The 18,904-nt window shown below is 34.7% G+C and overlaps 1 protein-coding gene across 1 annotated transcript; it reads right to left on the minus strand.

Annotated features, from left to right (window-relative positions):
- Nucleotides 1–7,208: 7,208 nt before the first annotated feature.
- On the minus strand, nucleotides 7,209–16,395 carry LOC148940523 (uncharacterized). Its single transcript, XM_089105569.1, has 2 exons — nucleotides 16,226–16,395; nucleotides 7,209–7,606 (listed from the first exon to the last, which is right to left on the minus strand). Exon 2 carries the CDS (start codon nucleotides 7,569–7,571, stop codon nucleotides 7,245–7,247), a length of 327 nt encoding a protein of 108 aa, XP_088961695.1. The 5' UTR covers nucleotides 7,572–7,606; nucleotides 16,226–16,395; the 3' UTR covers nucleotides 7,209–7,244.
- Nucleotides 16,396–18,904: the final 2,509 nt, after the last annotated feature.

Raw genomic sequence — 18,904 nt, forward strand, 5'->3', positions numbered from 1 at the left:
TCGAATGGGAATTGAAAGGACTAGTGCCCTTTTTAATAGTCAAAAGTGATTGATGGGCAACTAACCCCCCACTCACGCCCATAATTTCCCCAAACACATCCAATCAAAATTTTTAGATATTCGTTTTGTTCAACGTAGTTGAAAATTCTGGAAATTAAGTCTTTGAGGATGATAACCCTCCACCTCACAGCCCCCAGGGCAAGGAGTTATCCCCTGGAGGCAAGGTTTTTATAGAAAGTGTTGTCGTAGAAAATTCAAAAAGGGCTCATTGGAAATTGAGAGTTCTAGTGCCCTTTTTAATAGTCGAAAATTATTGGAGGACAACTAGCCCCCCCCCCCACGCCCATCATTCCCCCAAAACACATCCAATCAAAATTTTGAGATAGCCATTTTGTTGAGCGTAGTTGATTTCAAGATAGAAAATATGTTTTTGAGGAGGACACTCCCCCAAACGCTCAGGACAAGGGTTTTAAGTTATGCCCTAGGGGCATATAAGGTTTTTTATAGAAGGCGTTGTCGTAGAAACTTCAAAAGGGGCTCATTCGATTGGAAATTCAAAGGGCTAGTGCCCTTTTTAATAGTCGAAATTGGTTGGAGGACAACTAGTCCCCCCCCCCGCCCATCATTCCAACAAACACATCCATCAAAATTTTTAGATAGCCATTTTATTTAACGCAGTTGAAAGTTTTGGAAATTAGGTCTTTAAGGGTGACAACCCCTCCCCCCACAGCCCTCAGGACAAGGGTTGTAAGTTATGCCCTGGAGGCATATACAGTTTTTCGTATCGAAGAAGCACTTTTTATCGAAAAACGTTGTCGTAGAAACTTCGAAAAGCGCTCATTCAATTGGAAATTGGAGTGGCTTGTGCCTTTTTAATATTCGAAAGTAATTGGAAGGCGACTAACACCCCTTCCACACCCACCATTTCCCGAAACAGATCCAATCAAAATTTTGAGATAGCCATTTTGTTCAGCGTAGTTGATTTCCAGTTAGAAATTATGTTCTTGAGGACAGTCCCCCACAGCCCTTAGGGCAAGGGTTGTAAAATATGCCCTCGGGGCATATAAGGTTTTTTTATAGAAGGCGTTGTCATAGAAACTTTTAAAAAAAAGTTCACTCGATTGGAAATTCAAAGGGCTAGCGCCCTTTTTAATTGTCGAAAGTGATTAGAGGGCAACTAACCCTTCTCTCACGCCCACTTTTTCCCCAGACACATCTAATCAAAACTTTGAGATAGCCATTTTATTCAACGTAGTTTTAAGTTCTGGAAATTAGGTCTTTGAGGATGACAACCCCCCTACAGCCCTCAGGGCAAGGGTTGTAAATTATACCATGGGGCATATAAGGTTTTTATTGAAAGCGTAGAAACTTCAAAAGGGCTCATTCAATTGGAAATTGAAAGGACTAGTGCCTTTTTTAATAGTTGAAAGTGATTGGAGACTGTCTAACGCCCCTCTCACGCCCACCCTTATCCCAAACACATCCAATAAAGATTTTGAGATAGCCATTTTGTTCCACGCAGTTCAAAGTTTAGGAAATTATAGCCTTGAGCAGGACACTCCCCCCACAGTCTCCACGGCAAGGGTTATAAGTTATGCCCTGGGGGCTTAAAAATTGCTGAAAATTTTTCCAGATCATAATTTGCATTTTACTGAAAAAAAAATGTTTTTACTTCTATAACTTTAGTAAATCAAATAAAATTAACATTTTGATTGCTAAATATCAGTATATGTATATTAAACTGACAATGCACAGTCATTTGTATTTTTTTCAGTAAAGTGCAAATTATGTTCTGGCCTTGGGAAGGCATAGGGGTTTTGAGCCCAACTTATGTTAATTTCTGCTCGTTTTGAGTTTGACTCGGTTATTTATTGTAATTTCGGTTCGTTTTGGGTTTCATTTATTTATCGATGCTGATTTGTGGTAGTTTCACGCTTGGTAGATTATTTGAAATTTATTTTTGCTCATTTTTTGTTTAATGGAGTTCTTTACTTTTCTTTGAAAAACTTATTTTGTGGCTAGGATTTTCAAATTCTAATTATTTAAAAAAAAATTCATTTTAGTTTTTGTTGGTCGTATATTGTCGTAAGTCTTTATTCTTTTATATATTTATGCTGAGGACGGCCCTTGGACAAAGGGCCGAAATGTTCATTCAAAAAATTCCCACTGTCTTACGAAAAAAATCCCCTATTGTTCTTCTTGTTTTTGATGTTGTAATGTATCAGTCATGACTTCATATGACTTCTGTTAGGATAAGAAGGTTGATTGTGAACAACTTAGGATGAAAGATTGGTGTGGATAGGAGATTTTTTTCAAGAGAGAATTGATGTTATGGCGTTCCCTAAATTTTTCCCTACAGGAAAAACTATATGAGAGATATGAACCGTCAATTGTGTAATAATTCTACAACTACTACTAAATCTTCAATATATTTTTCTCGACATGTTGCGTCTCCAAGTAGCAAGGGCATCCTGAGGCTCATTACATTGGGGGGCGATCTTCATAAATTTTACCAAATTGCTACCTGATTTATGCCGAATTTTCTGTAGAAATCAAGAATTTCGCTAAATTTCGGCCGATTTTGCAAAATTTACCAAATTGCTACCTGATTTATGCCAAATTTTCTGCAGAAATAAAGAATTTTATTAAATTTAGGCCGATTTTGCAAAATTACTGCCAAAATTTTCGCCCTCGGCGAAAATTTTACCAAATTCCAACAAAGTGGGGGGGGGAGCAGCACACCCCTTCCCCGCCCCCCCCCCCTCGGGACGCCCCTGCCAAGTAGTAGCCTTGATGACTACTAGTTTTCATTCACTGCATTATGCAATTTTAAGAAATTAAGCAATTTTAAGCTCCTGAATTGCAAAAAATTTTTTTTTAGCGATTAAGCAATTTTTAGCTCCTAAATTGCTTAAAAAATTCTGCTTCTGACAACTTGATATCGGTGCCTCAGATTTTGATTCTTGAACTCTCAACAACAGTTTCTAGTTGAACAACTGAAAGGGACATGCTATCAACTTACAGCAAATTCTCAATAATTTGTCAAACAGGAACGGACCTAGAGCGAAATTTTAGGTGAAACTCAATGTAACAAAGGTGCACATGAGCAAAATATTGGGGAGGGGGGCAATGTGACAAAGGTGTCAGTTATTGACCAAATTATTCTAAACAAAGATTAAAAAAAAGAAAAACAACAGGATAAGAGGGAGCCAGAATATATCTAGGGGGTCCGGGGCCCCCACCCCCTGGATCCGCCAGTCTTGTAAAAAATAATCCTCATTCTATAGTTTACTGAATTGAAGATGCATTGTTTTTAAAAATGTATTCCTTCTTAAGTTTTTTTTTGCAACTCAATATCATTTGTCGTTCCAGGTCATCTCAGATTTTGGGCATAACTTTGAAATTTCAAAACAATTAAGATATTATTTTATAGTATAGGCATTTACAAACTTCATATACGCTGTTTTTAAAGACTATACTAGCTTGTATCTTCAGAAACGCAATTTTGAATCGCTGCTGCCACGCTTACAGTTTAGAGAGTTTCTCGTCAATTTCTAAAGATAGTGACATACACTCCAGTCACAATGACAATACCTACAGAGGTTAAGACCACACTGGCTACTTGGGAAAAATAAAAAATAAACACCCCAGAGAAAAATCACGCTTAAAATCCGTTCGAACTGATATAGTAGCAGAAGAAGTTGGTGTTCCACAACAGGTAGGAATGGCGACAGATAGAATACTGAAAATCTTTCAGCTCTTCTTGTCACTTTCCGAATTGTATTTATAGTTGTCATGCCTAAATTGCACGATGGCAGATGGAAGTTTTTTCCTTTTTTTTTTTTTTTACAGGCAGCAGACAAACAAATAGAAAATAAACGACAGAAACAGCCAATTAGGGAAATCCTCGGTATATTATTCTTAATTAAAATGGCCAGGCCCTCCTGTTCACCAAGAATTACTTGATTTGACTGTCCGTGCTCTTGCGATTAATTTTATGAACATCGTTTTCAGCATGCCTAAGTAAATGAGTGAAAACCCCATTCCCAACACTTTTAATTGGCAGTATGTACGATTGGCCATGTTATTACTGGAGGAGCACCTTGACACCTGAGCATTAGAATCTTCATTCTCAAACAACTTTTTCAAAGAATTCGCGGTTCAATAGTAAACGAATTGGCTTGTTATAATGATTCCAAACATATAAGATTCATTAAATTTACCTGTCAAAGGCTACAAGCCTAAAAAAATTTCCACGATTATCGAAAAAGGAGGGAAACTCTTAAAAGTCAACGAATCTTAATCAAAATCACACCACCAGATTGAGCGTTATCGATAAAGTTAGTGTAGCAGTTTCAAGATCCCATCTGCAAAAATGTAGGGTTTTATATTGTTTGCCATATGAACGATCAGGAATGAGTATTTAATTGATTAGTTGTTTTTATTTGTTTGTTCCCTCCAACGGTGATCGCATCAAACCAATAGTCCTAGAATATGGGGGCAGGGCTCATTTGAACGAAAATTAAAAGTTCTAGTGCCCATTCTAAGTGACCAAACAGATTGGAGGGTAACTAGCTTCCTCCAGTCAAATTCTTCTGATCAAAATATTAAGATAGCCATATTGTTCAGCGTAGTTGAAAGTCTCAAAACTATGGCTTCGGAGATAACAATACCCCCACAGCGCATAGAGAAAGGGCGTATGTGTTATTGGGAAGTAGGAATACATTTTTGGTATGGGGGGGGAGGTGAATTTTCAGTTTTCCATTGGGAGGGAAGTTCCCGGGGAGTGAACTTTCCAAGGGAAATTTTTAAATGGCAGAATTTGCCAGAATTCCTATTAAATTTCTTTTATTAGTCTCACTCTCTCTTTGCCAACTCAATTTTACATATGGAGATGCTAAGGGGAATTGTCCAAGGAAAAATTTTTTATTGGGTTAGATTTGTCAAGAGTATCTTTCCGTAAGGAGGGAGCTAGGATTTTTCACAGGAGACGTTTTCCATGGGTAGTTTTCCACAGGATAAATTACCCAGGGGAATTTTCTGCAAGAGAAACTTTCTACTAGGGGGCAGGGTATCTGTGGAAAAAATTCCCAAGAAGGAGGGGATTTCCGCCATGATTTTAAACACAATCAAAAATTAAATTCTTTTTCAAATGAAAGTACGCTAAGAAAAATTTTTCATCCAGAATCGTTCGCAAGAAATTTTTGGGAGGAAATTTTTAGCTAGAATAGTATTTTTCTGGGAGGAACTTTCCTGGGGTGGGGGGTAATATTCGTGGGAAGAAATATCCATTGAGATATTTTCAGTGGGGTGAACGCAATTTCCATGGAGGGGAGCCAGATTTCCTGGCACTTTTTAAATAACAATCAGATTTAGTTAATATCATTATATATCTAATATTCAATTTGATTTTGTTTATACTTTCCAAAATGAGAATTGAATCTCTTTTTATTAGATAAATAAATAAACACCCTTTTTAAATATGAGAATACATTTGACTCAAATAAAAACAGTCAAAACACAAGTTGCGCTGCTAAAGTGACGGCAACTTTTGGAATTCTGTCAAACTCTGCTACTAGCCACTTTGGAACTATTTCCATGCCTGGTCTCGACCCAAAGACTTGCAATTTCTCTTGACCAAAAGACTCCTAAATTCTTGATTCTTTCTTCGGGTTAACTTTAAGAAGAGGAGGCGGCATGAAAACCCGAGCCTGTTTTTTGCAAAATGTAGTAGGTTTTAAACTACTCATGGCTCTACGTTTAAAACTATTTGCTGGAAAAAGTTTTATTTCCTATTTACGAGCACCCTAACACCAAATACTACATCCAGAAGCAAAATTTTTTCTCTCCCCTATTTCATGAGAAATAGACAATTGTGCTAAGATGTATCATATCTTTTGGATCAAATGTTTTACAACAAGCAAATACAAGTTAAACTCGACTTTTTCCATAAAACAACTAAAACTACAAATTTTAGTTGTACTTATTAACAAAACAAGACATGTTAAAAATAGTAACTTGAATATATTAAAAAACATGGTCTCAGCTGGTTCAAGTGCATCAATAAACATAGAATATCTTTCTTTTTTTTTTACATAGGATTGATATTTATATTTTTGGTTAATTTCTTATTAAACAACAGGTAGTCAAATATAAAAAATATAAAATCAACACTAAGAACATACAAAATAAACTTGTACAACAAATCCTTGAGTTTCCAACTATAAGACAAATTACGGCTTGAAGTAAAACGTTTCTGACATACATCATATTCGATCTAATTTTAACATGTATAAATTCTCTGTAATTGAAATCGTAACTTATCGTAAATACGATTTAGGTAATCGTAAATCGTAACTGAAAGTAACATGTCTCTTACCAAAATCACGATTGAAAGATTTTTCTCCAGTACAGTTCTTTGGTGATTGCACAAAGTAGATGACTGGGACTTTTTGGGAAATATTTCCTAGCATATTTAACATTGGAAAGATTTATCTCAAGTATAAGTTCTTTTATGATCAGATAGGGTAGATTTTGGTCTGAATAATTTCTCACACATTGTAAAGTTTTTCTCCAGTATGAGTTCTTTGATGATTATTTAAATTGGAATTTGAAGTAAAACGTTTCTTACATACATCACATTCGAAAGGTTTTTCTCCAGTATGAGTATTTTGATGATAATATAAAGCATAGCTTTGGATGAATGTTTTCTCACATATATCGCATTTGAAAGGTTTTTCACTAGTATGAGTTCTTCGATGAGTTGATAGATTGGATTTATGGCGGAATGTTATCTCACATATATCACATTTGAAAGGTTTTTCTGCATTATGAGTTCTTCGATGACAAGACAAACCGAACCTTTATTTAAAACATTTCTTACATATATCACATTTGAATGGTTTTTTTCCAGTATGAGTTATTCGATGATCTAATAAGGAGGATTTATGGCTGAATGTTTTCTCACATACATCACATTTGAAATGTTTTTCTCCAGTATGAGTTCTTTGATGAATACTTAAATTGGAACTTGAAGTAAAACGTTTCTTACATACGTCACATCCGAAAGGTTTTTCTCCAGTATGAATATTTTGATGATAAGATAGGGCGGAGCTTTGGCTGAATGTTTTCTCACATATACCGCATTTGAAAGGTTTTTCCCCAGTATTAGCTCTTTGATGAATAGACAGGTGGGACTTTTGGCTGAATGCTGTCTCACATAAACTGCATTTGAACGGTTTTTCTCAAGTGTGAGTTCTTCGGTGAGATGATAGGCTGGATTTATGGCTGAATGGTTTCTCACATATATCACATTTGAAAGGTTTTTCCCCAGTATGAGTTCTTCGATGATCTGATAGATTGGATTTTTGGCGGTATGTTTTTTCACATACGTCACACTTGAAAGATTTTTCTTCACAATGAAAATTCTCATGTTTTGCTACATTATCTTCAGCAAATACACTAATGTTACTTGGTATCTCACCTTGATAATTCAAATTCGTTGCTGTTTTTAGACATATCCTTGTCACACCAGGCATGCTAGATGTTCCACATTCCACTTGATTCCACATGATACCGTTATCAAAGAATGCTCCCACAGGGAAAACTAAAATAATGTAAAATTTACTCAAAATAAATTGCTCCACTTTTGACAATTTTTACCTCAGAGCTACATACATTAAGTTCCAATGACTCTTCTATAGGTAATTAGTTTATAACAGTGAACATAAAACGTTATTCTAATTTTGTTACGAATCCTTTATTCCTTTGGTACTGAATAATGAGCTGAGGTGTTTTTTATAATTGTTCCTTACGCTAAATTTTGATTTTTTCTAATATTTCTAAGAAATTTCTAAGAATCGCTTGTGAAACCCAAAGCACACTGAATTTGAATGAAAAGAGTTTTTATAACAGTTCGGTTATTTTAAAATCTTAAGCTTAAGGTTAGACAACAATCTGCTTAAACGTGGGTTCATCTATTAGATATTTCTATATGCTATCCATGGACTATATTATGTTAACTTTCTACTTTTACCAATTAACGCAGTTTATTCACATATAATACTGATATCAGTTTGTAATAAATTGCTATATTTTTGTTTTCTATATACAGGGTGGGCGGAAAGTAACTCTCTATTTTGATTAATAAAGCAATGTACATTATATTTATTTATACTCAAAAAAATTAATCATACAAGGTAGGCATAAATGGTAAGTTATCTCTAAAATTCAATATGCGCCTCAGATCTTTCCACCAGCTGCTGCAAACGTTCAGGAATGGCATCCACTGACTTTCTCAGAAACTCCGCTGGGATGGTGGACATGACTCCCTTAATTCGATCCTCCAGTTCTTCGAGTGTCTTTGGTTTGGAGCGGTAGACTTCTTCCTTTACCCAACCCCAAAGAAAAAAGTCGCAGGGTGTCAAATCCGGGCTCCGGGATGGCCATTCATGTGGACCACGACGTCCCAACCAACGCCCCGGAAAGCGAGCATCCAGCCATTCGCGGACAACAAGAGCAAAGTGTGGTGGGGCGCCATCTTGCATAAATATCAACTCGTCGATGTTCTCGCATGTTATGACAACTGGCCAGACTCTTTCACGCAACATATCAAGGTACCGTTCAGCATTCATGGTGTTGCATAGAAGAAATGGGCCCACAACCTGATCTGAGGTGATACCACACCACACCGTTACTTTGGGTCAATTTTGCTGTTTTTCAACTGTCATCATAGGATCCTCTCCTGCCCAGTAGTGGCAGTTGTGACGGTTGACAAAGCCTCCGACGTGAAATACAGCCTCATCAGTCCAGAGGATGTTGCGGAAGAGATGAGGCCACTCTTCATGCCCAGCCAGCATGATTTCTCCGAACTCCTTGCGAATGTCACAGTCCTCATCCGAAAGTGATTGGCAGTAGTGCGGCTTCCAGGCACTCCAGTTCAACTCTTTCTTGAGCACAGTTTGCACTGTGTAGCGGGTGAGTCCACTTTCCCGAGCTGCCTGGCGAGTTGACTTTCCTGGACTATGCTGGAACATTGCTTGGACTGCGTGCACTGTCTCCTGGGTCGTGGATGTCGAAGGGCGTCCACTTCTGCGAACATCTACCACAGATCCTGTGGTCATTTGTTTTTGTTTCCACTTGGGCACGTGGTTCATGAATAGTCCGCCACCATCTTTGAACTCGTACGACAGATTGCCAAACTTCATATCGTGACGCCAGCTGGGCACGCTCCTGAAGTGTTAACTGCTGAGCCATGTTATGGTTTTATCAGAAATCAAAAACAAAACTATCAATAAAATTGTACCATTTGAGAGAATTAATCATAAAAATATGACAAAGCAGTAACAAATTATATACAATTTATAAGTAATTTAAAATAGGGAGTTACTTTCCGCCCACCCTGTAGTATTTTAAATAATGCTACATAATATCAAAAGAGTTTGTCAAGGGTGGTCAAAACTATCAAGATTTATTTTAAAAGCAAATAACAAATTTATAGCGAAGCTCTTTTAAGTCAATTTTTCTAAAGATTCGTTTGTTTTGCATTTTCAAATGTCTTAGTTATAAAGAGTAGGTGACGTAATGTTTCCTCTCACCCTCTTTTTACTATGACATATGTGTTAGCTTTTTTGGGGAAATTTCAAGATATTTTGAGACATCAAAAAGCAAAAACATAATTTATGCTGGTTGCCACATAGAAAAAGCGAAACAAGTCATAGAGAACTCCATCCACCAACAACGTAACGAGTCCAAAATATACATTTTTCTAAATGTAACAATCCTCACATCTAACATTTTTCCTCCCTGTCTTTCCAATCCTAAATCTCCATCAAATGAAGCCATACAAAGACTAAAGAATAAGGTTAAGTCACTGGCGAAAACAACCAAACGTTAACTGTCCAACTCTGTCAGAAATTCATGCTGCGTAATGTCCAGGTTCCACTCCAGTTTCGATATAAATAACAACAATTTATGAACAATTCCGTTTTTATTAAAATTATCTTTACAACATTGAAGCTAATTGCAGCCTAATCTTAGCCATAATGCACCAGATTTTCACTTATTTGCACCCTAGTCTTATTGCACTATCTTCAACTCTTAGTATTAAAATTAATAGAAAGTAAAGCACTTTCTTTAAAAAAATCAAATGAATGCTGTGGTTTTTTGAAGTATTAGTAAATAAAAGGCAAATATACCTAAAAAGGCTAATAAAGATACTTAGAAAGAAAACTTCCTAAAAAAAAGTTCTAAAAAAGAGAAAACACACATCTTTTAGGGGGAAGGATGGCTGACTTTCCTTGTTTTCGTCATTGCACAATTGAACAGATTATGGTAAACGACTACAATTAAAGCAAAGAATAACTCGTGCTAATGGTAAACAAAGCAAAAAAATAAAACAACAGATTTTGGAGTCAAATATGCACCGAGACAATATCTATTTTATGCTAGTTCCAAATACGTGAAAATCATATGGTACCAATCAAAATTAATTATTATAAACTAATCTGCAGAATCAGATAGTCTTGGTCTTACCGAAAAGTTCAATTCAAAGAGGCGATACGGAAAAAAAAGTTTCCAGCTATACTGAAAAAATGCAGCGCGAAATTACATAGGCATTGCAGCAAAAATTCTGTTTAAGCGCCTGAATTCCAACCAATCAGAATAAAGGCACATTCTAAAGTACACGCCCCTTAATTGCCAGCTTTATATTGATTGCCAAAGTTCAGACGCAAGGTGGGGCTCTCAAAACTTGAATTGTATCTAAACATGCATGAACACAGAACTTTAGGGAAAGGAGAGAACCTAGATATTAGACATAGATGAGTTAACACACAGAAATAGCCTTTCAGAGATTTTCCATATAAACAAAACAAAAACACTTTATAGCTTACCTTTTTGAGTGTTATAAAACTGGACTGTTTAGCCAATTGAGGGGAGGGGCGTTCCCAGTACCCCCCCCCTCCCTCCCTCCAGGATTTGGAAAATACTTTTCTGTACATTCATGTAAAAATGCCTTTTTTCATGAGAAAAAAGCAATTTTTCCCCAGTATGACCCCCTCCCCCCGCCCAACCTCTTCCTGACAGAGAATCTCTGCTATTAAACGTAGCATACGCTTTATTAAGAGCATAATAAGCATTTTCCATTCCTTGAAATTTTCAAAGAGAGAGTGTACTGGTTTTGGGGATGAGTGACTGTTGATAACAGCAAGTTTTATAAAGGAGAGATAGTATATTAGGACAAAAGGATGCATATTAGAGACTCCAAGTAGAGGTCTTAGGCATGCTCTTAAACATTTACATTATCTTCAAAATCTTTTCAGCGAGTTCTGCCTCTCCTTAATACCCCAATTTTTATGTTAAATTTGGTTTCGTTGTTTCCAAGCGGCATTTCACAATTTAGAATAAAAATCACTGTCATATTTTTTTTTACTATCACTATTAAAATTCTTAAAAGACTGCATTATTTGAAGCAAAAAAAATTTTAACAAGTCATTTAATTATTTTTCACAGAAACCAGTTCATACTATATTTTTATAATTAATGAGACAGATAATTTTACTAAGAAAAGCAAGAAAAAAGAATCCATAGCAGGAGTCGGTCGCAACGATATGCGCAAGAAAAGCGATTCTAGTGCCTTTTCCATTCAAAAAAGTGACTATTCAGAGGCATTCAGAACTGAGGCACAGGAATTGCACAGGTCCTAGTCACTGTTTTTTTCTTATATTTTGCCTCCAAGAGAGTCCTCCAGTTTGGCTGTGGATGAGGAGGGTAAAACTAATATTTCATTCATTTTTTTTCTCTGATCATTCATTATAAGAAACAAATAGGAAGGTAACAAAATAACGAGATCATATTACTGCAATAAAACATCACATATCATAGGTTACTAATAGAAGGCAAATCCCGGCCCACAATAACCGAGAGAAAAACATGCTTAAATAAACTCATTTTTCTGAGAAAAATCCAATATTATTCAGAATAGAATCCGACTCAACAGTGGTTACTGTTGGCCACATATAATAAAACAATGGTTAGAAGTTACGGAAAAAAATTTCAGAGTTTTCGTAAGAGTCTGAAATCCTTCGAAAATGGATCCGATTCCAAAATAGTAAAACTGATCATTCATGGCTAAAAATATAGAAAACCGGAGCATCAGTCCTCCCCCCCCCATCTCGTAAGTCACCTTCGAAGTAATTTTACAAATAACAATGGGGGGGGGGTAAGGTAAAAAAAATAACAATTTTCAACAAGGTAGTGTATCTTAAGTTCGTATTATCACTGAAAATTTTTGGGGTCAATAAAAGGTTCAAAAGCATATTTTTATTTGTTTAATGTCGCGAAGTGTATTTTTGACTATATTCACTTTTTCGATGCACATTTTAATGTGCTGGGAAAGGCAAACTTTCTGAGCTTATCATCAAGGGTTGTCATTTTCTTCCTTCCACTTTTTTTCTGGGGGGGGGGGGTCAAGACTTACAGAATTCTTTTAAGATTTGATGGAGGACCCTTATCCTCCTTCTAAGCGAGGACTTTAAGCGCCAGGCTGTTTAATTGGGGCGAGGGAAGACAATCTTGCAACTAGCTTGGGCCCACATAATTTAATCCTAGTTTTACCAATGAATTTAAGACCATGTAATTTTACATTACGGTTTCTTTTTACGTAAATTTACATTACGGTTTCTTTACATTGGCGACGGTTTCTACATCGATTTCAGTTTTTTGAATATAAGAATCAAATGGAGGAAAAAAACAAATTTCAATTTCAATAAAAAACTGATAGTGCGTGACTAAGAATCTTGAAGTTGAGACTTAACAATAAGAGTTTGATGTGATTAATTTGAAGGGTGCAAAACCTAGCAGCTGGGAGAGGGATCTTCCCCACCTCTCGGATCCCCAGGTCTACCTGAACAGGTTTAAGGGCACAATCAAAAGTCTATGGTTAAAAATAAAAACAAAACTTATGCAAAATTAATCTGTAAACATTTAAAGATGATGCTTTAGAATTTGTATTTTTTTTTTATATTCCTGTGGCATATTACTATTACTAAGTTCTAATAACAGCCTGCTCTGCAATATGTGACTGCAAAAAAGTGACTTTAGTGACAATTAAAAAAAAAGACAAGCTAAAATAAATGTGACAAAAAGTGATTTAGTGACTGCGGCCGACCTCTGCCATAGCTTGGCTTACTATTTATATGTTGGAAAAAAAATTCAACAGTTTTCGAAAACATACGCCCTTTTGAAAATATGGACACACATAGTATCCTTTGATTTAGTTTTACACTTCCTTAAGTTTCTCTGAAAACTAAGCTTAATGCAATTCCTAAAAACTTGTATCAATGCTAATTTCACAAACTGGATACACTTACACTCTTTTGAATTAATTCATTTGAAAGAACAGAAGTAGCAATAGTAGTAGCTCTGAAATTTTCAATTCAATACTCTCGGACGTTCCCGACATGTTGCCAAAACGTTTTATTAGTAACTAACATATACATAATGCCGTTTGATTCAGTTTTAAAGCATCATAAACTTTCCATGAAGAGATATCATAAACAACAGACTGGAGATATAGTCTGTGGAGATATAGATAAGACCACCCACTGGAGATATATTTCAGTTTCTATCACATTTTCCCAACGAGTTTGAAACATAAAATTTTATAGTGGCGCGCAAATATACCAGAATATACATATAAAAAAAGAACACCACTCGTTTAAATCAATTAATCAATGTTTTATCTGTCAATTCATCAAGCCATAGCTACTATATTACTTTGAAAAATTCTTGAAAAGGCTTTTTCTTGGGTAGGAATCTAAACTTACTCTAACAATTGAAAAACTGTCCTTGATTTTAGACACATTTCCAACAAAAATACTATAAAAGCATCACCATAAAATGTCAAAGTACATTTCCGTAAAATATGCCTCAAGAATAAAATTAAATCTAATGTAGAAAATTTTATCAAAATTGTTGTCTTGGATCGAAACACTAAAACCGAAGAGGGCAGAAAAACAATTCACCAAAAACTGAAAAAGGAGCATAAACTTTTATATATAAACAGTCTTTTAAGTTGCTGTTTTCAACAGTTAACATTCAGGAATAACAACTGTTATTTATGTTTGTATTAACAGTAAAAGTCAATCTAGAAAATAGATTTTTTTCTTAGTAATATCAGGAAAGAGCTTGAAACATTGATATGGCCGTTTTCTTATTTCTCATGCACTATAAGGGCATAAGAACAACGCTTAAGACTGTTTAAAAGTTCAATTAAAAACTTTTAGATTCACAAATACTTCATATAATTACCTTACAAGACACCATAAAAATTAATAAATACTTTATACGTTAATGATGGTATGGGCAAGAGCGTGGGAAGCTTATGAAGTTTATCTAAAACCCATAATAATACTTTTAAATTCCGTCTAGAGCCCTCACTCTCAAAGCAGTTTCAGTAGGCATCAATAAAATGATCTTTAGAAAAATATGAAAAAAAGATTCAAAGCAGATTCAATGGATGCCATTTATTATTATTTTTTTTTAAAGTAATTTCTAGTAACATCTATTGGGAAAAACTTGGAAAAAGAGCATGAAACCTGATTCTTTCTCTTATTTTTCATTGCTAAAGGAGCAGTAAATATAGCAGATCATTAAAATGGATGATTAGAACCGTGAGTACCGAGAATTCTGACCCCCCCCCCTACTACTCTATTGCATTGTTGAAATTTGTTTTATCATTGATCATTTCTAGACACGATCCTAATTTGTGTTAACAATAATTGAGCTTAATCATTGTTCAAATTTTGGGCAATTATCTACAATAGCTTGCCCTATTTAGGAACATAGTGATGTCTAAAGACTGAAAACAAAATTTTGAGCATTTCTAAGAAGAGCATGCCCTTAAATTGGCATGGAAAAAAATTAATAAATAGAATCGAACAATAATAATTATTAGATATATTAGACAAGAACAATAATATTATACATCAAATATTTGGAATAAAGAAATAGAAACAGAAGTATACAATTGAAATCCCATTGTCAAAAACCCTGTGCTAGAGACTAGCACTTCTCCACTTTCAACAAAAAAGGAAATATATTTTTCCTTCTTATTGATTAATTCCTTTTTTGTTAATTTATAAGCTTATACTCTGGACTAATTATTCGTTTGCGTTGTACCCATTTTGTACTTTGATTCGGTTCTTCATCTTCTCCTTCCTGTTAATCCTGTAACTAATGCACTTAGGTTAGCTTTGAGCCATACAAACAGCCATAACAAACTAAATACATTTTAAATATAGCAGTAAAAATGACAAAATCAATAACTCTTATGGTAAGTTGAAAATTACAACAAAATTCTACATTCGAAAATTTCAAATGAAAGTAGAGAGTATTGATTTAAAATAAAAGCAAGCAGAAATAAAGACTAATAAAGATACAAGCCAAGGTTTTAAGTATAGGCAATAACAACATTAACTAATCTCTGCTACTTTTTGAAAAGTGTTCTATTACACAGTCGGTGTCTACCTCAATATTTTGGTGAACGTTAGTCCTGTCAGTCTAGATTCCTGTCAGTTTAAAACTCTTCATTAGTATTTCCTCTTCTATTCATCCTAAATTATTCAAATAAAGACCAAAACCGTAAAAAAATATCAACTCTAATAAAGATGCCATTTTTCTTTCTTATCAATTGGTTTCTTTTTTTATTTAATTTAAAAGCTTATGCTCTGGATTAATTTATTGGGTTTCACTGCACCCCTTTTGTATTTTGATTTGTTTCTGAATCTTCTTCTTGCTGTTAATCCTGTAATTAATGCACTTAGGTTAACTTTCATCAATACAACAAACTAATCCATTCTAAATATAGTACCAAATATGACAAAATCAACAACTTTTAGAATAACATTATGATAATATCAATTAGGCTTGCCTACACTTGCAATCAAAGGGCCGATTATAGCAGAGGTTTAAAACCTATACCGTAAAAAGTTCAAATGCCCTTTACATTTATGGATCTGTACGCAAGATAACAATAGAATAACCCCCACTTTCAAAATACTGGATGATATTTTAGAGATAAATTTATGTTTTCCAGTCTTTCAGCTTGTAGACTATCCATTAATGGCTTGTTTGAGTTTCTACCTCATTTTTCCAAGGATTTGAAAATTTAATATTCCATCTTAACACACAAATGTACAAGAAAAACAAAGAAAAAAAAACATACCACCCTCCACATTAATACTTGGCTCCAATTTCAGAGGCTGGCAATCAGATTCAGGCTTGGCAGATGCGTCTGTGGAAAAACTCTTCCCTTGCAAAACTTCTTCTTTCGGTAACAAAAAAGGATCTGTACTTTCAAACAGATTTCCATCATCATTTGGCTGTGCATCTTTAAGATCTACAGAAATTTTATAGCTAATTTACTTAGAGATTTGGATTAATGATTTAGTGATGGGTAAAAGTTTCAAAAAGATAAAAAATTTTTTTCTAAAAGAAAACTTTCCGAAAATGTTATAAAAAATTTATTCTATAAGTGGTGGGTGACAGAAGATGATACCTAGATTTTTGGAAAATTTTCAATAGACTGCAACAATTTGAAGCGGATTTTTTGGAGCCAGTTCCCTTGGTTAAAGCTAGGTCTTTGGTTAATTACTAAGGTTAATTACTAAGGTTAATAAAGGTTTAAGGTTAATTACTGGTCTTTGAAGTTAAAGATAGACATTTAAACGTAATTATTCAGGGTTTACCGTCCGAACGCCCAGTCAAAATGCCAAATTTATTGCTGAATTTCTTTTTGAAAAAACAGTGAGCCTAGCAGCTGATAGTGTTCATGTGACAAAATGATACGGTCTTTCTGATAAACTAATAAGTGGGGTTGCCGTACGTAGAAGGCCCAAAGCAAGACCTGTCCTCATCTCATAACGTAATGAACTTGAGATCCAAAGCATCCTTAAATCTGTTTCGAAGCTTAAAGGATCCTGGATACGTATTACAACAGTTCTACAACCAGTTCTAAACAACCTTCGCGGCAATCTCCTAATCAAAGAAAAAGATTTAAATGAAAGAGGTGATGTGTTAATGAACCGTGTTAAATGACGGGGTGAAAAATCTGGCTAGGAATACAAAATGATGCTAATCTCAACTGGAAGAATATGAATAGTGTCTAAATATTCTTCTTCAATTATGTAGTGCGTTGTTTATATAACTGTTCATATCAGTCTTATACCAGAATAAGATGCACTGTAAAATGATCCGTCTATAAAGAGGAAAGTTGCAAGGGTTTTTCCATCCAGTATTTTTAATTTTATTTAATTTTTTTTAGGCGTCAGCTTGCTGTTCTCAAGGTTTCTTTTTTGTTCTTGCTGTGTGTATTTGCTATTTTGTAACTAAACTGTTCCAAGAAAACCACAATTTATGTATCTTGGAAATGTACAATTCTGTCATCTCTGCCATTTCATGTTGAGTGCATGCCACCCCAACCTAATTGTCAGCAAGTAGAGTTCGAGACATCAGAAAAAAACGATTATTCAACTTTTAATTAGTATCAGTGGACCATTGCTGGAGAGAATGAGAGATTTTGAAAAAAAATCTGCTTAATCTGAAGGATTTTTACCAATACAACACCCAAATAACAGAAGTATATGATGAATACTTAAAATTTATGGTGGGGCTCTGAAAACGGCTTTCACTTATTACCAAAGTTTACTTGGGAGTTTGGATTCTATTACATCACTTTTGCATAATGATAAAATTGCCATTTAAGGTGCATGTGAAACTTTTCTTATAAATGGCAGTGAAAACCTTGTAAAATGTGCTTTTTTTTCAAAACTGCAGAGAGGCGGTTACCATGGAGATGGCGCTGCTGATGTGGATTTTAATTGCTGAAGTGTATTACATGGCAATTATCAACATTGAAAGAGAGGAGCCATGTATCAGCCCAAGTCCCAAGAATTTCAAGGTTCTTTTGGTCAGATTGCATGTCAGAGGGTGTAGCTGCTTTACCAACAGGTTTTGCACTTTACTGAAAAAATACAAATGAATCTACATAGTCAGTTCAATATACATAAGTTGACATTAATTCCTGAAAATGCTAATAATAATTGATTTATTAAAGTAATGAAAGGGATAACATTAAAATTTTTTTTTTAATAAAGTGCAAATTATGTTCTGGTCGTTTTGAGTTTGACTTGGTTATTTATTGTAATTTCTATTCGCATTGGGTTTTATTTATATATCGATTCTGATTTTTGGTAGCTTTACGCTTGGCGGATTATTTGATTTTATTTTGGCTCATTCTTGGTCTTATAGAGCTCTTTACTTTTCTTTGAAAATAATTATTTTGTGGAAAATGTTTTTTAATTAGTTTCTGTTCGTTTCATATTGACACGATCTTTTCAGGGAAAAAGAAAATAATAGTTTAAATCTTTTCGGTTTTTCTTTAAGAATTTATAGTTTGGCTTGCTATTTGTATGATGGAGACAATTTTTCGACAATCTTTAACAATATAAACCCTTTTAAAAATCTGGACACAAATAGAAGTGTTTAATTTAGTTTTATACCTCCTCTAGCTGACCAAAAAAATAAAACTTGATACCATTCGCAAAAAAATATATCTATGTTCTTTGACAGCTTGGATACACTTAAACTCTTTTGATTTAGTTAAATTTTAAGAGCAGAAGTAGTTATAGAAGCAGCCCAAAGATTGAACATAATACCCTCATTCGTTCTTGGGATAAAGCTGAGATGTCTTATTGACAATCAGCATACACAAAATGCTTTTTGATTTAACCTTAAGGGAACATTCAGTTTTTAAAACATAATGGGCGAGTTGGATAATTGTGAGGCTTTGACCTACGCAATAGCCCTAGATATACAGTTACAAGACGGTTCAGCAATGCTGAAA

Source organism: Artemia sp. Qi Xiang Cuo, chromosome 19 (genome assembly GCF_049724085.1).
Source record: "Artemia sp. Qi Xiang Cuo chromosome 19, ASM4972408v1, whole genome shotgun sequence".
NCBI classification, from domain to species: domain Eukaryota; kingdom Metazoa; phylum Arthropoda; class Branchiopoda; order Anostraca; family Artemiidae; genus Artemia; species Artemia sp. Qi Xiang Cuo.

Coding starts and splice junctions, on each gene's coding strand:
- LOC148940523 (XM_089105569.1), bottom strand. CDS start 7,571: ATGTGGAATCAAGTGGAATGTGGAACATCTAGCATGCCTGGTGTGACA.